Source organism: Muscardinus avellanarius (genome assembly GCF_963383645.1).
Source record: "Muscardinus avellanarius genome assembly, chromosome: 11".
NCBI classification, from domain to species: Eukaryota; Metazoa; Chordata; class Mammalia; order Rodentia; family Gliridae; genus Muscardinus; species Muscardinus avellanarius.
In genome coordinates, this window is record NC_137797.1 from 40,632,735 (window position 1) to 40,660,086 (window position 27,352).

A 27,352-nucleotide genomic window follows, 5' to 3' on the forward strand; every position below is an offset into this window, starting at 1 on the left:
TTAAAGGTGAAAAGATATTTTCCAGTTCATGCTGAGAAATACTTGCCTGAATAATAGGTAACATATTAATAAAATATTATAGAGACAATAATATTTTGCCTGTTTTTATATATTTCCACACATAGCATTGATTTTTTTCTCAATGCAGTCCTATCTTCTGAATTTCCTAAACATTTACCAATCTGAACTTAGTAAATTAAACTAGAGGGAATAGAAACTCTCTCTGTGATTCTCATTTATGTAAGAAACGTGTCTACTGCTCTGATCATTCATTTTTTATTTCATATTATAAAGGACATAGAAAACATTTTTCCCCTAAGAGATACTCCAAAAAGATAATACCAAAAGCATAATTTCTCAGTATCATGACCTAAAATCTAAAACACTGAAGTTTGGTTTTAGCTATCTATTTGATCTTCCAGGCTATAATTATTTTTAAAATTAAATCTAATTTTTCCACAAAAACTTTATCAATTTTAACCCAAGTTTGAAACTCTATCTTCAGGAAATGATAGCACCAAAAGCACCAATATAAAAGGGTTTGTCTAATGCATTAAACTATATAGAACTGAATTGAAATATGTATTTCTGAAGTCTGCAAGGCTCTCATAACTCATAGGTACTTTCATTGGGTCAGAGGGAAAAGATTCTCTGCACTTAGTAAAGAAGAAAACCAATTCCAGATCACACGCTCATATATACAAAGCCACCCTCCAAGGAAGCAGAAAGGAGTTGGATTTTTCCTGTTTGCCTGTTCCAAAGTATATATTCTATGTATCTAACATGAAAAATTGTTTCCTAAGGACCTCTTAGTGAGAGGAAAGCGGAGAATAAACACAATCAGTACATAAGTAAATTATATATACTATGATAATTGTTTATAAGAAAAATAAAATTCTCTGTCTTGAAGGCTAGGCAGAAGAAATTAGATTTCAGAACACACAAAAAGAATGCCAGAGACTCCTATGACAGGAATAGTGCTCGGGAAAAAAATTATTAAAATAAAGCACCGTGGGAATAATGTGCAGATTCAGCAAGAAAGCAGGGGGGACAAAGAAGAGGGAGAAGGTCATTTAAATGAGGGTAGATGACAATGCCTCTTCCATAGCGCAGACAGTGGGAATGTAGAAAGTGGGATGAATTCAACAGACATTCCGGAGGAAAGCCTGCAATTTGGTAACTCACTGAATATAAGAAAGAAAGATAATAAGTTCTTTAGGGGTTTGTATCTGTGGACTAAGAGAATGGCCTTCACAAAGTCACTTATACAGATATTGTTAACAATATTAGAGTCTAAAAACTGCCATTTTCTACTGAAACTGGAACCACCTGCATCCTAAGTTGGTGTCTGGTAGTGATAGCTTGGGATCGCCTCCGGTCTTTGTGGGGTTTTGAGCATTTCAGCAGCAGTAGGTTTGCGTATGCATGGAAAATGCTCACCAGTTTGCCACCAGTGGTCTAAGACTGGGACTCTGAAGACCTTCTTGGACCATTCCAGGGTCTCTACATCACATCGTTCTCCAGCCACAAATAATGTTTTGAACCTGAATGTAAAAAGAAGATTCAAGTCATTCCTGGAAAGAAATCTAGTTTCATCTATACTTTTAAAAATATAGAATTTAACCATATCAATCATGTCAGAGTAAAATAGCCATATTACCAATATATCATACTGTAGAATGGTAGGAGCTATTACTTGTTTGGGCCCAAATGTAACAAAATACACATCCTAGCATTGGAATGATGTACTTCAAAAAGCAGAATTTAAAGCTACAGCTTCTCAGTTTTGAGAAGAGCAATTTAGTTTATCTTTGTAATGTATCTGTCATTTCCTTCTAATGATTCAACATGAAAAACCTTTTCCTCTTTAACCTTATCCCTGCTAATTTTATCTTCAAGTTTGACTGCTGTATTCTCCTAAAAGGTGTGCAAAAAATATATATGTAATCACAAGTATCAGCTAATGCAACAAAAATATTCAAACCCCAAAGCATCTATTTTTTTTTTCTCTGAGTTTCTCTATTAAAGTTTACTCTGAGCCAGGCGTGGTGGCGCAGGCTTGTAATCCAGTATTTGGGAGGCTGAGACAGGAGGATCGTGGTTTGAGGACAGCCTCAGCTTCTTAGTGTGCATCTTTGCAACTCAGTGAGACCCTGTTCCAAAATAATGAATAAAAAACAGGGCTGGTGGTGGAGGTCGGAGGTAGATTGACCAAGGGGTTCCATTCCCAGTACCATACACAAAAAAAGTTTACTCTGATATCAAAAACATATTTTCCTTATTTCAGAGATGTATTAGAAAATGAAGTGATAAAAGTAAACATGATTGTGGTCTTCCAGGTTAAAAAAAGTTCTTACCCAGAATAACACAAGGTTATGATGGGGTTATGAGAATAAGCATCTTTGGCAGATAGAATATTCACAAAGTGAAAAGGACGAAATAGAAATATGGAATTAGTTTGACCCTAGTTCATTGAAAGAATGGCTATTGTTCTTCCATTTTCAATATCTCCTTGGCTACTGTGTATGAAGAGTTAATTCATTGTCATCAAAGTAAAAACACAAAACCCTGCATGTCCACCTTGCACAGTGTAACCAGCTGTCCTCTTAATTTACCATGAAATTTCATGTGGCTACATGGATATTCAATTATTCCTACTTCTATGCTTTCACAATAATGTGCTCTTATCTGCTATAAACATTCATTTCATTCAACAACTATTTGTTGTTTATTTCCCACACAAAACTATGAGTGTCTTAGGGTCATTTGACTTCTAGAGGCTCAAAATGATGAAGAGGTAGGGAGTTGGCAAAATTTATACCAGTTTGACTCATTCTTTTACCTTAAAGAGAGGGCAACATGGTCTCTAAAAATGTGAAAATTGACAAGGAACAATGATTCCAGGGAAGAAGATTTCTGGAATGTCTATTTTAGTATTTTAGGAAATTTTAAGGACCCAACATAAAGATGAAAGAACTTAAGAGCAGCCAGTTGGTCACCATGGACTCAACTGGTAACCTGAGATGCTTTGCAAGGAAAAAAAAAATACAGAAAAGAAGGATGGCTGTCAGGTTGGTACTTGAAAGGATGTCCGAGGAATATAGAAAAATCAAGAGTAGCAGGAAGGTAATGTAGGAAAAATCAAAATGGAAAAGAAACACCAGAAGAAACTGTATAGTAAAAATTTAGATGTCTTATAAGAAATAAAATGTTCTGTGAAAATAAAGGCAGAATCAGTCAAATCATGGTATTAATGTGGGAGAAGGCAATTTTAAACTTAGAGATCTTAAAACATCTTTGTTCTGAGAGTTGATGATGTTTATAGTGGCTGAGAGGCTATAATATAGAAAGACAATGAAGGAAATAAGATTTGGTTAATTGAAGGATTATTGTCAAGATAATCAAAACCACTCAAAAACCCCACAGGTACGGAGAGCAGAAAAAAAGCCCATGACCCCTTGACTCAAGTCCCTGAAGGAACCTCTAAGCAGGAGAAAGTGTTAGAAGTAACTGTCATAAACTTCAAGAAAAGATGGATTATTAAATGAACAGACTTATCAAGTTATGTTATCAACTTGACCCTAACATCCTCCGTAACTTTTATAGATAATCTTGGCTTCAGAATTGCACTTTAGCCTCAATATAGGGGAAAGACAGAAAAGTTTGGGGAAAGACAGAAAAATTTAATTAGAATATTCTAGTTTCAAACAAGCTGTTGAAAATACACATCAATTAATTTCTAGATATAATAAATAGTGATTAAATAGAAATTACATGGCATCTGCACTGGAAGTGATACCACCTGAAATAATTCATGGTAATTCTTATTGATAGATTAGACTATGGTTAAGAATATCAAAAGAGCTTTTATTTCCATGATGTAAAACAGTAAATTATTACTGTTCCACATGTTTTCCGAGAGAAAAAGATCTGCATCTGATAATATATAGATATTTAGGGAATAAAATTACCTAGTCACAATATATTATTTTTTGGAATGAAGTATCTGGAACATAAGAATTATCTTGATCATTTTGATCCAACTGAAACATATCGTGAACCACAAATATACGAAATACCTCTAGTTTAAAATCTTCAGGAAGCCACATTCAAAGAAGTAAGAATAAAGTCAAATTAATTTTAATAATATATCTTATTGAGTCAGGTATATCCAAAATATTAGAATTTCAATATGTAACATATAAAAATTACTAGTGAGATATCTTTTTTTTTCATGCTAAGTCCCAATTTGGACTTAACCACATTTCAAGGGTTCAGAAACCATATATGCTTCATGGCTTCTATTTAGGACAATATAAAGGAAAACCATGATTTTCTGAAGGAGCAACAGAATTCTTAACTCTGGTCTGAATGAATTTCTTTTGACTTAGATATCATGTGCATGTATATGCAAGGGTATGAACTTGTCATTAAATACAACTAAGACAATACTATTTAATGTTCTTTAAGGATATCATTATAAAACATCCTTGAAAAATTCAGGGTTCATGGTTAAATAACCAGGAACATTCATAGAACTTCAGATGATGGCACAATAAACTGTCAAAAATGTTTGAGTAGCTACCCAGTAACATATTTTCTACCCACATAACCAAAATATCTAGGAGCTATTCTTTTTCATCATAAATACCAAAGGTAAAATTTCAATATCTCAGTAAAGACAGAGAAGAATTATTTCAAATTTTATGTCAGAAAAGAACCTATGATTATTCTTTGCTAAGAAGTCATTCGGGTAATTTTTGGAGTACTTTCTTACAGTACACATGACTGCTAGGGCAATACTGAAATCTCTGTAAATGAAAAAAAGGAGATTATGCAATGAGGAAAGCAGTAAGAAGGAGGATTAATAAAAGGCAGAAACTATGAAAAATAAGTCAAAGAATTGCTTGACAAATTCCATATGTACTTATAATTTTAAATACAATTATCAAAGCATATATTTTTGGAGGTTTATAATTTAGATGATCAAATATGACCTCATCTGACAAAAATGATATAATAGAATACAACAAATATTTATCCATTGTTTTGAAAGTAAATTAAAGTATAACAAAGAGTACTGAATGGTTTTAAAATTTGGTACAAGGTTAATACACTAAAGACTTTAGATGTCATATAAAAATAAGACATAATTAAAACATAAAGGACATATTCTTAATATAATTTTAGGACTGAAAAAATCTGAACATACTCTTTTAGTCATTTCTTACCAACCAGGTTTTTGATATTTAAAAAAAATGGAGATGAAGAACAGTATACATTTACATCATTTGTGTTAAAATTTATAAAATTACAAATTTGACTGACTCCAACAGTGTAGGCAAAGCACAACCAAAAGGAAGAGTTTTACAGATATCAAGGACACATTTCCATCATATATCAAGCCATAGATTGCTTCGAAGAAGTCAAGATGGTCCAGATGGCAAGTGTTTTGTTTATATATGAAAATGAAAATCCAGAATAAAAAATATTTACTACTGAAGACATGATGTAAATTATTGGCAATTAAAAAAGTGTTAGAAGACAGTACAAATCTATTGGTTAGCCAAAGGGTAGTCAATATCTTTATATTGCTAGTTTTAAGTTTTAATTAATTTTTTTCTTTTTATCTTTTGCAATTAATTGCAAACCATGCATTAGCACTGAATTTCTATGTGATAGCAAATTTTATTATTATATGTTTTTAGTGCTCATTATTTATAGTTTTATAATATAATTCTATTGCTTTTCTCTTCGGATTATAATTACATTAGTATCAATAGAGTAGCTATCTTCATTTTGGCATCAGTAAGCAAAAAAAGTATAATATCCCATAATAGATGGAAAAAGTGATATCTGGCTTCTTTGCAAATCAGAAACTCCTTCTATTTTCATTAAAACCATTTTATTATTTCTTAGAAGCAATGGGAAATAGATCATGAGAAATTTAGAATTATCAAATTATAAAAATTATTCCTTTTCCTAATTATGTTAAAAACAATCAAGATACTTCAAATTGCTAAAAGTTATTGTTATTTTTCAATTATCTCCTACCAACTGTATACCATTAAGAAACATATTATCAAAAATATAAAATTTACAGCTGGGCGTGGTGGCACACGCTTGTATTCCCGCGCTTGGGAGGCTGAGACAGGAGGATCCTGCAGGTTCAAAGCCAGCCTCAGCTGGCTTAAAAGACCCTGTTTCCAAATAAAATATAAAATAGGTCTGGGAGTGTAGCCCAGAGGTAGAAGGCCTCTAGGTTCCATCCCCAGTGCCACCAAAAAAATAAAATAAAATAAAATAATAAAAATATAAAATTTACAAATTAGAGACTAAAGAAGCAATTTAAAATCTAATAATTATTAAATAATGTACTATTTAACTCCCAATTACTTTTAGTAAATAAAACTATAAATGGTATGTGATTTGCTAAAAAACATGATGATTAAAGGAAAATATCATAATATAAATATATAATTTGAAATTATTTTAGGCATGATTGTTTTTCTTTTTAAAAGAAAGCTTAGTGGTTTGTAAAAATATAGTAATATTTTTCAACAAAGTATTTTTTACTAATGACCTCAAAGTTATTTTATTAACAATGCAAAAAATGCCCATATTGAAAAATTCAAAATTGTATTTCATTTTAAAGATAGATTTTCAAAGAGTAAAAACTTAACCATTTTTGTATAGTAATTTAGGTTTTTTCAAGGGTAAGTTCACCTGTATTAATTATATATGTTCAAAATCTTACTGTACAATGTGGTAGCTACTAAGTCACATGTGGCTATTGAAACTACTTAAAATTGAGAAAATGTAAAATATCAGTTTCACAATAACATTAACTCCATTTCAAGTCTTCAATAGGCACATTACTAGCAATCAGAGAAATGTAAAACAAGACTAATGTAAATTTCCACCTAACTCCAGTTAGAATGGCAATCATTAAGAGAACAAACAATAATAAGTGCTGATTAGGAAATGGGGAAATAGGAACACATACTCATTGTTGTTGGGATTGTAAAGTACAACCACCATGGATTTGGTATGGAGGTCCCTTAGAAGACTAAGAATAGAACCATATATGACCCAGCTTTACTACATCCGGGTATCTTTTCCAAAGACAAAGTCAAAATGTTAAGTGATACACGCACATCCATGTATCTAGCAACACAATTCACAATAGCCAAACTATGGAGCCAGCCTAGGAGTCCATCAACAGATAAATGGGTAAAACATTACTGTGGTATATACATACAATAGAATTTTAGTCAAGCATAAAAAAATTGTGTAATTTTCAGAAAAATGGATGAAACTAGAGACTATTATGCTAAGTGGGATCACCAGTCTCAGAAGGTCAAGGATCATGAGTGGAAGCAAGAGAGAAAACAGGAACAAAAGGGATTTCAGAAAAGTGAGTAAAAAGACCTGTAGAATCATAGAGGAGGATTGGAGGAGGGAAGTGAAGAGTGAAAAGTAGAAGTCATGAAGGAAAGAGTTCAATTAAAATTAGGTCTATATATGAAGGTAACAACCAATCACACTAACATGTATGGGGTGAAGGGAGTGGAGTGGATCCTGAGTAAAACACCAAGTGCTGTGTGCATGTGTGTTTGTATCACTTTGAACCTCACTGTATTGTATATCTACAATGCACCAATAAAAGAATAAAATATGACCATACTATAAAGCTCAGTTTTATGGATGAGTGATCTCCTAGATTATTACTGACTAATTAAACATGCAGATAATATTCTGACAATACACAGGTGAATCTGCTATTTAATCTATTGTACTAAAAACATAAAATGATAATGTATAGTATCTAGAGTAGGAAAAAACTAGAGGGGAGGAAATTAATGAGCATAAAACCTATGTATCTTACCGCAATTTTATATAAATTGAACATAATCTGAGATTCAAATGAAGCTGAAAATTAAGCAAAAGTGAAAATGAAAAAAAATGGATGTGTTGTCAAATAAATTTTATCCCCAGATAGAAAGTAAGCTACATAGAAATGGATAAAAAACTAAAAATAAGTCTGATAAAGAATTTTCAGGTAATAAAGCAGGAGCAGAAGAAAACCAAAATGAATATTTCTTTCAAGGTCCATCAACTACCAAACAAGCAAAAATCATTCCTCACTTGTGCCAACAGATGTTGAATAAAAATAGATTATTTCAGTGATGCCTCATCAACTTCTAGTTTACATGACAGATCATCATTACTTTTTGCCAACAGTATTTCTGTGCTTATCTCTCTCTTTCCTTTATTCTAGTTTCTTCTACTTGCTTTCCAATAAAATTCACTTTAAAATGTAAAGACACCCACATTAATATTACACATGGATTTGCCCTTTCTTTCAGTGGTTAAGTAGCACTTCATCCAACAATTTATCTCAAGTACAATGAGAAAATCTAAGCAAAGCATTAAAAAAAACAAATAAAACAACAACCACCACCACAACAAAACGCTCACCATTTGACAGCTGGGCATGATAATGCATACCTGTCATTTCAGTACTTGGGAAACAAAGACAGGAGGACAGCAGTTTTGAGGCCAGCCTCAGCTAGTTAGCAAGGCCCTCAGCAACTTAGTAAGACCGTTTCAACCATGGATTCAATTCCCAGAACCAAAACAAATTTTTTTTTAAATCCACATCTTTTAGCCAGGAATGGTGGTGCACACTTGTAATCCCAGCATTTGGGAGGCTGAGACAGGAGGATTGTGGTTCTCAGACAACCTCAGCTACTTAGTGAGGCCCTTTGCAATTCAATGAGACCCTGTTTCAAAATAAATAATAAAAAATAGGACTGTGGGTGTAGCTCAGAGGTAGAATGATCCATGATAGCGCAGGCCTGTAATCTCAGTACTTGGGAGATTGAGACAGGAGGATCACAGATCCAAGACCAGCCTCAGTAACTAAGAGACACACAGCAACTTAATGAGACTCTGTTTCAAAACACTACTGAAAAGTGCTAATGGTGTAGTTCAAAGGTAGAAAGTCCCCTGATACCAAAAAAATAATATTTTGATAAATCATGGATCAAGTTGCCATACACCTGTAAGTTTAGTATTTGGGAAGCCAAAACAGAAAGATCAAAGGTTCAAAGCCAGCCTTAGCAATTTAGTAAAGCCCTCAAGCAATTTGGTGAGATCATGTTCTAAAATAAAAATAAAACGGGGCTGTGGTGTAGCTTGCAGAAAGAACACCCATAGGTTCCACACACATACAAGGCATGTGCCGATCTCTCAGGTTCGAAGCTACCTCGCTGGCTTAAGAGACCCTGTTTCCAAATAAAAATATAAAAATGGGTCTGGGAGTGTAGCCTGAAGGTTTCCAGGTACTCCAGTACCACCAAAAAAAGAAAGAAAGAAAGAACAAAGGAAAGGAGGAAAGAAGAGAGAAAGAAAGAAAGAAAGAAAGAAAGAAAGAAAGAAAGAAAGAAAGAAAGAGACAAATGAGCTCTTGAAGCAAAAAAGACCCCAAAGGAAAAGTGTGTAGAGAAGTGAGCCAGCCACTGACTTGAGGTTTCCTTTCTTAGAACCTCATGGTTTTGAATTCCTGTGGAGTCAGCTCCTGGAGGGTCTTTGTGTTTTTCTAGTGGTGTCATAGTGTCTTACTTTTTCATGTTTCTTTTATTCCTGTGCTGTTGTCGGTACATCTAGTAGTGCAATCACCTCGTTCAAACTCTAACCTGCCTAGAGGAAGACTTAGATCTGCATTTGGGCCCATGGCTGCTGGCTGGCAGGGTATGATGGTTCTGGTTCCATGTGGGTGCAGTGGTGTAGACTCATCCAGAGTGTGGGAACAGGATGACAGATGTAGTCTTTACTTCCCTTCTTAACACAGCTACCCTGAATTTGTGTGTTCAACAGCAGTTCTTCTGGTATTTTGCTGATCTCCAGTGCTCTCCTTTGGTTACTTTAGTTGCAATGTAGTTAGTTTATTAATTGTTTGGGAGTGTGTGTGTGTGTGTGTGTGTGTGTGTGTGTGTGTGTGCACATGCAAGCACATATGCATGTATGTGTGCGTCTGTGTGTAGGGGAAAAGCACTAGGAACTTTTCATCAACCAACCAGCTGACATCTTTCTGATTTACCTTTTATACTGCTTTGACTAAACATGTAATTATTGCCTTTTTGTTTTGTCTCATTATCAAAAAAAAAAAACCTTCAAAGAACCTTTAGGAATAGGTTTATTATACTTTTGAGTATTTTTGTCATTCTCATCCCTCTATATTAATATGGGTTGACCATGGGGCACACATATACTCAATGTTACTAGGCCCTTCAAATGTATACTCTCTAGCAGTATAGGTACAGCTTCGTATCTTTGTATTATTCGATATTTTATTTTATTTTGCCCATATTATGAGAATAAAATTCTGTTTGTTTTGTTCCTTAGTAGCTTTTTTGTGGTACTGCGGATTTGTAAAATCTCTTTATATCTTGTGTTTTTTTTCTTGTGTCTTTATTCTTTAATGGTTATATATGTTACAATTATCTTCTCTCAGCGTATAATTTGTCATTTAGTTTTGTTTATTCTTTTATTAGGCAATTATTCATTTCCATGTAGTTAAATTTCTTCAACATTTTCCTTAATGGTTTGTGACTTATGCTTTAAAATAGCATGTAAAATATATTAAAATAGCCATATATGATTTCTTCTGAAAATATTAACCCTTTGCTTTATTTTTTAGTGTCTTTAAACCAGCTGAAATTTATTTTTGAACAGGGGACATGGTATAAAACTAATATATATATATATATATATATATATATATATATCCAGTTATCCCAACAACATTTGTTTAAAAATCCATGCATCAATACCAGTGTCTTAAGTAGAAGAATTACATAACAATATAACAAATACTTGCATCTAATAGGACATAATTTTCACCCCACCTCCATCCAAATCTAGTCCTTCTCTATCCTTTCCCTCAGTACAGATTGGGGACTATCACATTTCCTTTGAACCAACTCCTCCTCACCATTTTGTGACTGTTTTTATCATATTAATGTACTGAAACACATCTCTTTATAATTTGATGGAAAAAGAATTACATGAACTCATCTATATATTTCATCTTTTTGTCACTGTTTTTGTATATTATACCATTCTACATCTATTTTTACTTTATTAAAATCTTTAGATTTTAAATCCTCTTAGCTTTGTACATATATATATATATATATATATATATATTTTTTTTTTTTTTAATTTTGCCCTCACTCTTCAATAACAAAATTTTAGTTTGACAATTATCCTCTCTCAGCACTTTGAAGATCTCACTCCATTGTCTTCTGGCATCTATTGGCATCGGTTTGACATTTCTTTTTGGAGATCTGTCAAGTCACTCTGGTAGTTTATTGGATTTTCTCTATAGCCTCGATTGATGTTCTAAAATTCAAAATGACATGTCAAAGTGAATTTACTTACATTTACCCTGCTTGGTGCTTGGAGAGAGATCATTTTCTTCTAAGATGCATGTCTTTTGCCAATTTTTAACATTCCCAGATACTGGCTCTCCTACTACTCCCCCCCCCCTTAATTTTAATAATACTCTCATTATTGTCTTAAATTTTGAATAGAAATATTTTTAGGTTTTAATTTTTTTCTTGTTGTGGATTTCTCTTTTTTATTGGTGCATTGTAGTCATACATCTTAATGAGGCATAAGATGGTAGAGGCATATATGAACACAACACTCGTTTAACCCTTCAATCTTCTTTTGAACTTTTTCTTTCTCTGTATATATACATTGCATTCTGGATAATTTCCTAAATATTCACAGGTAGTTTTAATAGAATTTTTATTTTTAACATTTATTTATTTTATTTATAATGATTTTAAACCATTGATTTCATTTCAATTTTTATAGTTATTTTGTGTTTGTATGTGTGTGGGGGTACTCAGGGGCATTCTACCACTGGACTATATCCCCAGTTTAATTTGTTTTAGTCTTGTTTTATTTTATTTGCTTATTTCATATTTTTTATTTTAAAATGCTAAGTTGTTGAAAGCCTCTCTATGTTGCTGAGGCTGTCCTTGAGCCTGTAATCCTCCTGTCTCGTCCATCCAAAACTTGAATTACAGGCATGCACTACTATGCCCAATTCCAGCTTTTATATTTTGAATATTTTTATGTAAAAGTCATTATTTTACAACTTTTATCAATCTTAACATGCTTAAACTTTGAACTGACTACAGAAGATTTATTTCAACTGAAATAATTCATTTTCTAACTATCAATTTTATTAGACTTAGATGTCTTTATATGTTTAGGGATCTTATTTTTCAGGCTCTGTTTTTAGGAGTGATTGTCTTATTTTTCTTCCTCGAGTTCTCTCCTGTGCTCACCCTTTCTGTCCGACAGGTACATCCATGCCATAACTATCTCCCAGAAGTCCAATGGTAAAATGGTAGTACAGAACTATTAACTCACAGTGATGCACAATTATCACAGATCCTGTTCCAGGATGGCAGGTGTGCGGTTTAGCTCAGTCTCCCGTTGTTGGCTATTTCTCACTCAGACCCCTAGCCCAAAGCTTGCTATAAATCTCAGTCCCAGAAAAAAAATAGATATTGAGTATTTCATCTTCTTTTATGTGTGGGAAGTAGTATCCAGGTTGTCTTCAGGCACTGAGCTGGCTTTGATTCCATTGTCAAAGCAGAGAAAGGCTGACTCCCTCCCTATCATGCCGCCAGCACCTGCTCATACACCTTACAAGTCTCTGGCTTCAGCCAACCTCACCACTTTGCAAATCAATTCCCTTTTTAGAGTACAGAAGTGTTGACCTTAGTTTAAGCTCATCCCTGATGTTCTGCTTTTTCTTTTTTGTATTGTCTCTCGTCCTCATTGCTAGATAATTGGAAGAGAAAGGAGGCATCAAAGTTAAGTTGCTGTGAAATCTTGAATAGAAGTCCCAGCATTTAATTTTTTTCTGACTTAATTAAAATTGAGCTAGAAGAACATAGGAAAATAAATCACCACGCTATAATTAAAAACAGTGGTAAATGAGAAAGCAGAAAATGATGATAATAATTAAGGCCTAGTCTAACAACTATTTAGAGCACCTTGCCTGTATCATGCCCCTTTGATTTTCATTATACCTTTGTGCTATTACTAATCTTTAGTTCCAAACCACAACAAAACTGGTAAGAATAGAGAAATTATGTAACTTTCTTAATGTCACAAGGCTCTAAATTGTGTATGTAAAACCAATAAGTCTAACTGCAGAGTGACAAGCTATTCTAAGCAGTACCACCTAGTCCCAGCTTGCCAGGAGCAGCACTGTAATCCTGTGAATGTTATTTTACCTCTCTATGATCAAGTTTTCTCACCTGTGAAATGAGACAATTACAGTAAATTACTTCCAAGCTAGTTTCCCGAACTCTATTTATGTATGAGATTATGTAAAGATTAATTCAGAGTTTCATCTGGCTTCCTATTTCAGAGTACTCTCGTAAATGTACTTGGGGAACCCAAATGTTTAGAAAATGTCCAAATTTATTTTAAAACAATATTTTAATAAAATATTAACCATATTTTAAAAGAAAACATCATCCTTTGAAATGTTCTATAAGAGAGAAGCAAACTTTGTATATCATGAGATTACAATTATAATTTATACTGATTGTCAACTTGTTATGAAATACCTTGAACATAAATTTAATACTAGAGGTAAATTTGCATGAGAAGACTTGAATTCTGTTTTATTATTCAGTCTTTAACATAAACTTAACTCTTTTGGACCTCAACATTCTTGTTTTTAAAATAAAGTGTTGCATTTTTTAGGTCCTTTCTGTTTCTAAAATATTCTTAGTAGTCAAGTAAGAATCTATTAAAGTAGTTCATTGATGTTATTATTTGAATAGAACAAAAATATGAAAAGTAAAAGATGCTTTTATTCCATAAATGACATAAATCCCTGGGTCAGGTAAGTTTCTAAATTTGCCCCTTACTATCCAAAACTTACTTGTGGTATTTAGCTGAGTGTGGGTCCTAGGAAGACTGTCTGCATTCATTCTTTCAGAAGAGTTACTTAAATTCCCTGGTCCTAATTTTAATCCTTCCTTCCTCCCTTCCTCCCTTCCTCCCTTCCTCCCTTCCTCCCTTCCTTCCTTCCTTCCTCCTTCCCTCCCTCCCTCCCTCCCTCTTTCTTTCTTTCTTTCTTTCTTTCTTTCTTTCTTTCTTTCTTTCTTTCTTTTTTTCTTTTCTTTTCTTTTATTTTCTTTCTCTTTGTAGTACTGGAGATAGAGGCATTCTACCTCTGAGCTACACCCCTGGCCCTATTTTTTTTTATTCATTATTTTGAAACAGGGTCTCACTGAGTTGCAAAGGGTCTCACTAAGTAGCCAAGGCTGTTTACAAACCATGATCCTCCTGTCTCAGCCCCCCAAATGCTAAGATTACAAGCATGTGCCACCACACCTGGCTTCTGACTTCAATTTTCAAAATGCAGATAATCACAACTTTTATCTAAGAAGATGCTGTGATGACTAAATAAAATGAACAACTTGTGTCTGACAGAGGGGGTGATTTTATTTATTAATAATAGTAACTACAACTATAATTGTTTTCATTTCATTTATTAATAATAGTGTTTTAATTTATTAATAATTGTTTTTTCATTTATTAATAACAGTCATTTGAATTGGCTGAAGGTATTTTCGATTAAAATATTATAAATACCTCAACCATTTCCAAATATCTAGATATTAAAAACTGATGTATGCATGATGCTGACTAACAGGTGTCTAGAGAAAGAGGGGCATGATCAGGAGAAATCTCTTGTCATTTTACTTATACTACAATCTCATACTCATGTCTATGTACATGCATTTGAAAAGAATGATGATTTAGTGAGCATTTGGTACACGTGAAGAATAAGATTATGTATCTATACACCAATAGGAATCAGAGAAAACAAATGGGATACTGTAGCTTGCCAATAAAGAACTTCATGCCCTGTGTGCAGGGTACATTTGTCATTAAAGAAACTGTATATAAAGCTAAAATTGGTGTTTTTTCAAAACCCTCGGAATTATCTTACAAAATGGATATTATATATATATATATATTAAAGAGAGTGATAGTCTAACATATTTTGTCAAAATCCATTTTCATTATTTACATTCTAAATATAGTTACAGGTAATTCTAGATCTATCTTGTGATGTTAAAACAGGAAAAAAATAAATAAGGCTAGTAACTGAACAGATTGAAAGCTTGCTTACATCTGTAGTTGACTATATGATATCTATTTTAATTCCCTTAGGCCATAGCAACATAAAATTCAAACACTCTGGTATTTAGCTTAAAACTTTAAACTACCTTACTTCAAGGCCACATTTTCACTTGAACAAACTGCAAAATCTCTTCCTTTAGTTTCTGAGAGCAGTGACCTATATCAAAGAGTTCAATGAGAACTGACATGGGAAACTGTCTTGAAGTTACAAATTGCTATAATTATCTCTGAATATGTATTTCATTAAACCAAAATGGATGTCAATAAACCAGCACAAAAATATCTAAACTATTCACAGCACATTATTATTAAAACAAAAGTAAAAAAATTACCCTCACTCTTTTCCACAAGTGTAATTTGGTCTATAATTTTCACATTTTATCTGTGTACATGAATTTAAATTATATTTACATCCAAATTTCTACTTTCAAAAGACAGATGCTGAGATAACATGCATCTGAAGTCATAATCAGCATTTTACTTTTTTAAGGAACATATAGGCAGGGTAGTTTAAAAAAGAGAAATGTTTGGGTAAGATTCGAGCTGAAATAAACATGATGTAGTATTTAAAAATCTCTCAGTATAGTTAAAATTTCAAAAATTTCTAAGTTATACTTAGAAGAGCTATTCTTAGCAGTTGAATCTCTGGGCTCTTCCCTTAGAGGTACTGCGCTACTAGAGAAACTACAATGCTCGCTTATTCGTTTAGATTGCAGTTTTTAATGTCATTTGCCCTGTGCATCCTTACTTCACCTTGTCAGAGAGTACTGCTTCCCCAAGGCTGCCCCAGGGTCTTGTTGACGGATTGCTCTAATTGCAGTCGGCGCTGTAAACAAGGCAGCGACTCCATGCTCTGCAAGCACACGGAAATAAGCGCCGGCATCTGGTGTTCCCACAGGTTTCCCCTACAACGAGATTCATTTAAAATGTCACTGCATAAGATGTCTCGTATTTTATAGACAGTCCAATACTTATACATTTAACATGGGGATATTAAACAAGCTCGATTTTCAACAAATCTTAGTTTTAAAATAACCCCATGTTCTATAATAAATAAACCAAATGCCCAGACATCAAACAGCCTGTTTGCTCCCTTACAGCCTCCTAAAAGCATTCAAATTGTAATGTTTCCTTTCTCAAGGTTTCAAAGCTAAAGCACAGGGAATATATATCATATTCAAATTAATAGCATAAAACAGTCTTTTATTTACCAAGAAATTAAATCCATTGCTTTGTGTGGTAGACAAAATGAGGAAAATGGTCACTATTCTAACATTCACAACTTTTTTCATTTGTATTAATAGTAACAAAAGCAATTCTGTAACATTTGAGAAAAGAGAAAGATTTGAAATTAGTGATTTCTGAGCAATGACCTTTTCAATTAAAAGTCTTACTCCAAGAAAAGTAACTTATATGCATTGAAAACAAATCCTCAGATAACTCAAAAATACATGTTTTCCACAGAATCAGATGCCAGTATACGTGCTCAGTGGAAAAATAATGCATTAAGCCAGGCGTGGTGGCGCACACTTGTGATCCCCGCACTTGGGAGGCGGAGACAGGAGGATCCCGCAGGTTCAAGGCCAGCCTCGCTGGCTTAAGAGACCCTGTTTCCAAATAAAAAATATATAAAATAGGTCTGGGAGTGTAGCCCAGAGACAGAAGGGTTTCCACGAACCCCAGTACCACCAAAAATAAATAAATAAATAAATAAAGCATTAATATACAACGATTTTGATAAGTTATATAATTCAAAACCACAAAGTATTTTAGAGTGATTATTGACATGCTTTTGTATCATTTTTATGGGCTCATTGTAAATGATAGTGAGATTTATGGAGCTACATTCATATCTGTATATGACATGAATTGGTCTTTCCTTCCTGGTACTTCCCTCTTTCCCCTCCTTCTTCCCTCAGCCCTCTTCCATCATTCTCATTTTTATTACATCTCTCTTCTTTCCATTTTTCTTTCTAGTTGCCACATATCAGAGAAAACATCTCACTTCTGGGTTTCTGAGCCTGGCTGATCTCACTTAGTATGGTGTTCTCCAATATCATTTATTTGCCTGCAAAGAAAAAAAGACATAATTTCTGTTCTCCTTTATGCCTGAGTAAAATCCCATTGTGTGTATATACCACATTTTCTTTATCCATTCATCTACTGATGGACACCTAGGTTGGCTTTGTAACTTGGCTACTGTGAATTATGCTGATATAAGCATGGGTATGCATGTGTCAATATAGTTTTATGACTTTCATTTTTTAGAGATCCTGAAGACTGTAATATCTGGGTCACATGGTAGTTCCAATCCTAATTTTTTGAGGAAGCCACAATACTGATTACCCTAGTGAATATACTAATTTATGATTCACCAGCAATGTATAAGTTTTCCTTTGTGCCCCTGTATAATTGATGACCGGCATTCTACCAAGACGTGAGATGGAATCTCAGTGTACTTTTCATTTGTATTTCTCTGGTTGCTAAGGATGTTGAATTTTTTTCATATATGAAAATAGATCATTATCTCTCAGCCTGTACAAAATTCAACTTGAACAAGATCAAGGAACTAGAAATTAGATCAGAAACTTTGCAATTACTAAAAGAAAACATAAGACCAACTTTCTAACTTAGAGGCACAGGCAGAGACTTCCTCAATAATACCCTAAAGCCCAGGAAATAGAGCCAAGAATCAAGAAATGTGAAGGTGTTGAATTAAAAAGCTTCTGCACAGCAAAGGAAACAATCAAGATTGTGAAGAGAGAGGCCACAAAATGGGAGGTAATTTTTGCCAGCTACTTCTCTGACAGGGGACTAATATACAGAATATATGAAGAACTCAAAAGGGACCAAAATAAAAATATAAGAATAACTCAAACAACAAATGATCAATTGAAAAAAAAAAGCATTTTAAGTGATGTTTCTACAAAGAAGAAAACGGGCAAATAATGGAAGTAAATCAATAACTTTATAAATATCCCAAATATCTCATTAAGTCTATCTTGGCTTACTCATATCCCTTCGTTTTTCAATCCATTTTATAATTTAGGTTCAATATCCACTTATAATAGAATTTTGATAGGATACTATTTGTGTGTGGGAGGGAGAGTACTGGGGATTGAACACAGAGGTATTCTAACTCTGAGCTACAGTTTAAGACATATTTTATTTATTTGGAGACAGGGTCTCACTAAGTTGTGGAGGGCCTCACAAGGTTGTTGAGGCTGGCTTCAAACTTCGATCGTCCTGTCTCAACCTTCTAAGTTCTGGAATTATAATTGTCCTTAATATTTTATAATATAGTTATGTTTCTTCTCTTAAATAATAACTTCTTTAGTCCTTTTATATACTCCAATTTTTTTTTCTTTTAGTGCTAGGATTTGAACTCGGAGGTGTTCTACCTCCAAGCTACACCCCCATCCTAATTTTACTTTTTATTTGGAAACAGGGTCTCACTGGGTTTCTGAGAGCCTCGTTAAGTTGCCAAGGCTAGTCACTAACCTGCAATTCTTCAGTCTCAGCCTCCCAAGTGCTGGGATTACAAGAATGCACCACCACACTTGGTGCTTTTGTTCTTTTAACACCATAAAACAAAGTATATGATGAAACTATGAATTAACTTTTATTGTCATAACAATAGATTCTATCTCAGAGATAGAATCCCAAAGCTCTAAGTTCATTACTACTTCATATGGGTCAACACATTCAAATAGTATAAAAAGATGCCAGTTATAATCTGGCAACACATGTTCATAATCTGACTCACAAATTTTGAATGTTTAAGCATAATAGTCAGAAATAATTCAAGAACAGTATGTTTTCTAACAAAGCAACATGAATATTTGGCTGTTACCTCTTCTATCTCAGGCACAAATCCATCTAAGAAGTAGGTTGTAATTTGGAAAACTTGATCTCACTCACTAAAAATTATCTCAAAAATCTTAGTAGAAGTCAAACACAGTGGTACGAGCCTATTATTGCAGTACTTGGACGGCTGAGACAGGAGGATTGCAGGTTCCAGACCAATCTCAGCAACTTAACAAGATCTTGTTTTAAAAATAACAAATAAAATAAAAATGGTTGTGGCTTTCTCTCAGAGATAGAATACCCCTGGGTTCACTCCCTATTACAAAAAATAAGAAAAAGTTTTATGCAATTGACTTTCCTCATCTAGACTTTCATTTTCTTGCCTAATAAATAAGAATAAATCAATTTGCAGGTATTTCCTCAGTAACTAGCAGCACTGAGATAATATTTTAAAATAGTTTGACTTCCAATGAGAAAGATTCTCTATGGCCAGTTGAAGTCTAATTTCACTACAGGGCCATTTTCATGGGACAAGGACTTACTGACCGCTAACATGTCATGATGAACGAGTTACTTCAGGTATGACTACCTACATACAAGACATTTTGATGCATTTTACTGTGCCTTCGATTAACTATGTTTAATTATAGCAAAAATGATGGTTTAAGTATTAGAAATATTATTCTTAAACATACTTAAAACAATAAAATAGTATTATAACTATTGTTACAATTTTGACTGTACATTTCAATCGATATTTTATTTATTGAGCATAAAAATATAACATGGGCTTATCATTAGAATACTATGGAGATATATAAATCTAAGAATATTCCTTTGTACAATGGTTCAATCTAATGTTCAGTTGACTTGTATTTTATTGTCCGTTGTTCCTCAGAAGATAATTCACTTTTACAACAGTAATGTTTCCTTGTTTTATATTTATTTATTTTTATTTACTTCTTTATTTATTGTGGTACTGGGGGTTGGATTTAAAGGCTTTCTACCTCTGAGCTACACCCCCAACCCTATTTTTTATTTTATTTTTTTATGAAACAGGGTCTCACTACATTGCAAAGGGCCTCACTAAGTAGCTGAGGCTGGTCTCAAACCTGTGATCCTCCTGTCACAGCCTCCCAAGTACTGGAATTAGAAGCATGCAGTCACATACCCATCTCCCTGTTTTAAAAATTACTTTACTATAGGTTTTGCTTTTTAGTTTCCTAAGAACTTCTATTTAATCTGACATTTAAACAAAATTAAAATGACAAAGAAATTATATTTTCCAAAAATAGCCTGCTGAGTAACATAAGTATTTAGTCCTGGGTGGTATAAACACTTCATGAAATATAAGGCAGAAACAGAACAAGATCTTCCATCAAAAACCATTGTCCACATACAAACAAGTTATAGTAAAATAGATACTGTTAGTATATTCATTCATTTGGTCTATATTGAGTATGTACAATGGGATAGACAGTATTCAAAATTCTGGGAACAAATTTGTGAATAACAGGTAAGGTCCCACTCCAATAGAATTTTTTTGTGTGTGGTACTGGGGATGGAACCCTTCTACCTCCAGGCTACACTCCCAGACCTATTATATATATATATATATATATATATATATATATATATATACACACACACACACACATATATATATATATATATTTTTTTTTTTTGGAACAGGGTCTCTTAAGCCAGCGAGGCTGGCTTCAAACCTGCGTGATCCTCCCAAGTGCAGGAATTACAAGCCTGTGCCACCATGCCCGGCTCTCCAATAGAATTTAAAATTTATATTCTAGTAAGTAAAGGTGTGTGTGTGTGTGTGTGTGTGTGTGTATGTGTGTGTGTGTGTATTATTAAAACTTATATAGCAGATGATATAAGCTATTTGTGTCTAATAAAAGAAAGGAATACAGTAATAAACACAGGACTTATATAGTCTCAGTGCCTATCACCACTAATAGTTTCAGAAAATTGAAGCAACGCCTGCAAGCATCTTTTACATGAACACTAAATAAAAGTGACTCAGTGGCTTATTGGATTTATTGAGCTCTCTTCTCCCCTGTCCTCCTGCAGGGGCACACACAGGCAGACAGGCATGCACACGCAGGCAATGTAATTTCTACATTGCCTTTTAAAAGTAGCCAATAACACACCAATCATGCTCACATGCATGAAGAAAATGACACTACTCCAGAAAGTATGTTCTCAGCAAGGAGAAACAACTCACAATATTCAATTTAAAAATAAGAGATCCTAAGATTGTAGGGATTTAAACAAACAAAAAAGACTGCAAAAGCAGCAATGAAGCAAAGGGTAGCAATACAAAAACTCCTCCAATTCTAATCAGTGCCATTTTACCATTTGCTTTTTAAATTCTGTTGTCCCAAAGTAAAGTCTACATTATTGATTGCTGCCAAAGGAAGAAGAAGCCAAAAGTGGTATTGACAATGACAAAGTAGAGATTATATGCTTTTGACTGTTACAAATTGTGAATGCTTAACATCAGAATCTTATGAAATATCAACCATGAATATCAGCTGGATTTATTCTGTGGTTAGTGACGGCACAAAGCACAGAAACTAGAAGTTATAAAACATACATTAAAATTAACAATTTTTTTTTGTTTGTGTGTGGTACTAGGGATTGCGCCCAGGAGAATTCTACCACTGACCTAAGCTTCCAAACCTTTTTATTTTTATTTTGAAACAGGGTCTCATTAGGTTGCTAAAAGTTTGAGGATTGCCAAGGCTATCCTCAAACCTGTGATCCTCTTGTCTCAGCCTCCCAGGTACTGTGATTATAGGCATGTGCCACCATTCCAGGCTTAAAACTAACTTCTATGTAAATATTTTACCACTTACTATTCAATGAACTGCAAATAAGTTCCTAGATAGAAAACCAGGTGAGTCTCAACTTCTCACATGTTTTCCACTGATATTAAGTCTTAAACACAGGAAATTAGTGAAATACAATCTCATAGCAGAATATATTTAAACATTAAAGTTAAATCTACATGCAAAAATATTCAATGGCTTTAATATTAATCCCATAATTTAGTTTGTCCAAGGCTGGAGGTCCATGCTACTTCTAGATTTGTAGATTTTGACATAGAAATTTTCAGTCAACTGTAGCTGTTGCTCTTTCCTGTGTATGTGGCAGGATTAGAATTACATCTGGTCTTAGCCAGGCGTGGTGGCGCACGCTTGTAATCCCCGCGCTTGGGAGGCAGAGACGGGAGGATCGCGCAGGTTCGAAGCCAGCCATGCATGCTGGCTTAGGAGACCCTGTTTCCAAATAAAAATGTAAAAATAGGTCTGGGAGTGTAGCCCGGAGGTAGAAGGGCTTCCAGGAGCCCCAGTACCACCAAAGAAAAAAAAAAGTATTACATCTGGTCTTTTTGTGAACAGGAATTTTGAGAATGTCACCCAAGGTGTGTGATTCCTGCAGCTCTGAGGTAAAAAAAAAAACAGTTGAAACCCTTTTCTTCCTTATTGGGTAGAACCAAATTTCATTTTTGCAGACAGGTGAGACGGAGTGTTGGTTTGTCCACTTGGAATAGTGATGATGCTGGCTATAAAGGGCATTTGTGGAGTTCCTACTGTAGCCTGTGCCTTTATCACGGCAGGAATGTTTGAGCCTCCAACACTTAAACCTGAGACTTATTAAAGCATAAGAAATCAAAATGCAGAATAGTGTGCGTCTTTGTAAAAATGACATTTTACAAAAAAAATGAATTAATTTTACGTATATGACTGGCTGCCTTCAAAGGAGAGAGTTCGGAGTGCTGGAAAGAGGGAGGAGTGAAATTTTCACTGTCTAACCTTTTGTAAGTTTTGAAATATGAACCAGATGAAAGTATAACTTCTTCCAAAAATAATCTTTCTTCCCAAGAGTTCTTCTCTCTATAACTCTCATTATTTTGTTCCAACTTAAAAAAACTGGCAGCTATAAAGCCACATGGGTTGGTTGTTCTATGCGTTTCAGACTCTGACTAGGGACTTTGTTGTTCACTTTTAAGAACTGAGGACTTATAAATACAATCTGATCCATATGAAGTTGGCTTCCTTGATTCCTTGCTTGCTAGAGATTTGCCACCAATTCATTGTCCTCACCTGTCACATGCCTCCTCTCCCTTATAGATCCCTTCATCGAATATTACTCAAACCAGAGATTATTAACCATAAAAGCATAACAGAACTTTTTCGGAATGCTTTTAAAAGCTATCAATGTTCAATTCTCCCAGGGATTCTGATTCAATGGGCTTCAAGTTGAACCTGGACATTGTTTTGTGTATGAGTCTCTTAGGTGATTAGACTAAGCAGACAGGGGCTAGTACCAATTCATAGTCTTGAGATAGGTACTATTTGATGTAAAGTTATTTTTTAGTACCCACCTATCTGGCAGTTTTAATGGGTGAGCAGAGAATTCAATACAAGCTATTATTTTCTCTATCTGTTATAAATTAGCTAAGTTCAAGTACTAACAAATGCACTCTATGGATATTTAATAAATTGTCCAAACCTTGATATCAACAAGCATATAAGTCAACAAGTGCATACAGCACAACACCCTGTACCTTGATGTCAAGGCAGACCATGTGTTTAGCTACAAAACAAGCCCAAGAACATTTGGTATCCTAAACACTTAGAGGAGGCCTTTTTTCCAATCCATGAGAAAGCTGGCCTCCTCCTCAACAGTTTAGGAAAACAGGCCTCCTTTGGGCTCCAGTTGGACACATAAGCCTAAGGATCAAGCTGTCTGAAAATACTATTTAAGGGCCTTCCTGGGGACAACAGATCTGAAGTCTCACCCACGGGCAGAACACACGCTCTACCTGGGACCATTCCAACTGGGACTCGGTGGGCTGCAGGGACTTGCCAGCCCATGAGCCCTGATGTGGCTGCTCACCCTGATTTGGTGAGCATACATACTGTATACAGCATGCTATTGTGATTGTCTATTTTGATTTCTATGCTTGCTTCGATAATTGATTTTTTTTAGAACAGTTCACTCTCGTTTCTAACAAGTAAAAGCTTGTGACCCAATTCTTTCTTCCAAGCAGAAAACATATACACTGATCGTTAAAATCTGACTAGAGAAAACTATATACAGACTAAATAATTGGGGATAAGTGAGTCATTGTTTCAAATTCTTGATGCCTTTTTCTATAGACCAGACTTCAGACTGAACATATACATCACGACTTATAGGCCACAGCATGCTAAGTACTGCCCTTTCTCTCTAAATGGAAGGATTAGCCCTGGCCTAGCAGCACTTTCAGTGGTAAACAGAGACCTTTAAAGGCCTAAAGTTTATCTTAATCCCTTGATGAAAGGTTCTTGACTTGAACTTCAGAGAAATTCATGAATATTATGAATTTTTAAAGTATAAAGTACTTTATACATATATATGTATATATGAACACACATACATATGTATATATGTATATATATACACAATTATGTATATATAATTTAATTTCCTAGGGAAAGAGAAGCCAATAGCTCTTATTAGATTCTGGGAAAGAGACTATAAGCAAAAATTTGAGAGGTATATTAAAGCCTCCCAAACATTTTCTTCTTGGCTCGAAGAAACAACTTGAACAAAGTGAGCATGAAGATGGACATGTGAAGACCACAGCATCAGTTCATTTTCCTCACCACAGGATGGATGGGTCTCCTGAGAAATGATCTTTTACCCAATATTTACCAATAGACTTCAAATATTAAAAAACAAATGCAGTGACCAATCTCAGGTCCCTAACAATCTGTTTTCCTTCCTCCTCTATTACTTTGATAATTGTGAAAGTGGTATTCTGTAAGGCAAAAACAGTCAAATATCAGCAATTTCACACCATTCAAATTAATACCTCCTATCAGCTTACTCTTTTGACAATTACTCTTAACAGTTTCCTTGCAGTAGGTCCCACTGAGCTGTAATTTCTTAGGCCAATTCCTTTCCTTCCTTCAATTAAGAACATACTCTGGCTTCCAGGCCTCAAATTATAATCTTTCTTCATGGCTATAAAGTTCCAAAACCTTTCATATATTTATAAAGTAGTCTTTCTTTTTCCAGTTCTATTTTCCATGATTTTAGCTACCCATGGTTGACCATCATGCTAAACAGAAAACTCCATAAATAAACAATTCATAAGTGTTAAACTGCATGCTTCTCAGAGGAGCAGAATAAAATCTCATGTCATAACACTATCCTGTCCCAGTCCAAGAATTATCTCTTTGTTCAACGTACACGTGATGAATACACTACCCACTTGCTAGTCCTTTGAGAGCCATCTCATTTGTCAGATGGATTGACCATTGCTGTATCACAGTGCTTGTGTTCAAGTAATAAGGTTGATGGTGGCCTGATGCTTCATCACAGTGTCTGTGTTACACACACACACACACACACACACACACACACACACACTTTGTAGTCTGAATGTAATTCTTCAAAATTCAAGTGCTGGAAGCTTAATCTTTAATGCAAACTTGTTACAAAGTAGAACCTTTTGGGAGGTGTTTAGGTCACCAGGCCTCTTCCCTCATGAATGACTGATGCTGCTACCACATGCTTGGAGAGAGTGGATTTGTCCCCTTTTGCCCTTCTGTTTTTCTGCCCATTGAGGCCCCAGTGTTCCTCCGCTTTGGAGGATGCACCAACAAGGTGCCATCTTGGACCCAGACAACAAGCTTGCCAGGATCTTGATCTTATTCTTCCCAGTCTCCAGAACTGTGAAAAATAAATATTGGATCTTCTTAAATTATCCAGTCTGTGATACTCTGCTATCGCAAAATGGAAATAGACAGTATGTATTTATAACTGTTTAGATCCATCCCTTTTAATTTTGTTCTTTCCTGTTTTTCTAGCTCTGAGAATTGATCAGATTGGACTGTATGATGAGACCAATCCCACATGAATAAGCTGTTGCTTCCACAGGTGATCAGAGCTTACCTGTTCCATGAAAAAGAAGCTTACTTCTGGAAGATTTAATAACAAGCAAACCAAGCAGAGCATTGTTACTGATGATCTTGCACACCCGGTACTGAGCTCATTAGGGACGCTGACATATTTAACATTTCCAGTGGTCACAGGGAGCATGTGCCCTTATTATACCTGGTAGCTCACAATGTCTAGCAAGACAGCTCTTCCCTCTGGGTTGTTTCATGCTCATATGCAGTCACTGCTATTATGTTTCATGCTCATATGCAGTCACTGCTATTCTGCACTAGAGGGAAAAGTTAAGATTTTCCTTATTCATGGTAATTCTGAGACATTGCCACATGTAGAGAAATGAAATGGCTTCTTGCTTAATCATCTTACTCTACTTCTGCCAAAGAAGTAAAGTGTGGCTATTACATAGCTGAGGTTGCACAAAGCCTGTTTCCTCGATTTCATCCAACACTGTGTCCAACGGAATGGTTAAACCTGGTCACATTTTCCCTGTGCTAAAATAAATGCCTTCCTATGACCTTGCTTCCATAAAGGTGACTGATGGCGCCTGCCTTCATCACCACAGCCCTCCAGTGGGCCTATTAAGACTTCTTTCTGCAGCGCTTGGCCCATTGATCCCTCACCTTCAGGAAACCTCCTCTCCAAGGTTCTTCAATCCATTCCGCTTTTCTGATTCTCCTGTTGTCTCTCCAATTTCTCATTCTCAATTTACATAGCTTCTCCTTCTCAGCTTCAAAAGTTCCCCCAATTTCTCTTCTTAGTCTGTACCTCTCTGAGAATCTTAGTTACCTTAGAGGTTTCAATCTTTTTTGTTTTTTGCATTTTTTGGTGGCACTGGGGGTGGAACCCAGAGGATTCCTACCTCCGAGCTATACTCCCAGACCTATTTTATATTTTATTTGGAAACAGGGTCTCACTAAGTTGCTGAGAGCCTCACTAAGTAGCTGAGGCTGGCTTTGAACCTGTGCGATTCTCCTGTCTCAGCCTCCCAAGCGTGGAGATTACAAGCGTGCACCACCATGCTCGGCGAGACTTCAATCTTTAAACTTATAAATCTGAAAGTTTTTCTCAGTTTTAAACCTGACTTTTCAATATTACACATATGTCTGAGTAGCAACCTCAAACTCAACATTATCAGAACCCAATGTACTGTGTCCTTCTGTACCAGAAGTTCTTCCTATACAGGTGGTGACTGCGGTTACATCAGTTGTACTAGCTGAAGACAAGAGGTCTATTTCTCTCTTGGTTTCCTATATTTAAAGTAGACTCTATTTTACCTTAATCCCTTTTCATATTGTTTCTTTTTATAACTTTATTGGAA

The 27,352-nt window shown here is 34.7% G+C and overlaps 1 protein-coding gene across 1 annotated transcript in view; it reads right to left on the reverse strand.

The window, feature by feature from the left end:
- ACSS3 (acyl-CoA synthetase short chain family member 3) overlaps positions 1–27,352 on the reverse strand; it is a gene marked incomplete at its 3' end in the record, with an annotated part of 180,470 nt that overhangs the window by 59,105 nt on the left and 94,013 nt on the right. Inside the window, exons 8-9 of the mRNA XM_080706415.1 lie at positions 16,012–16,163; positions 1,441–1,544 (exon numbers count right to left, since the gene is read on the reverse strand). Coding sequence (XP_080562541.1) covers positions 1,441–1,544; positions 16,012–16,163 — 256 coding nt within the window. The remainder of the gene's footprint in view (positions 1–1,440; positions 1,545–16,011; positions 16,164–27,352) is intronic.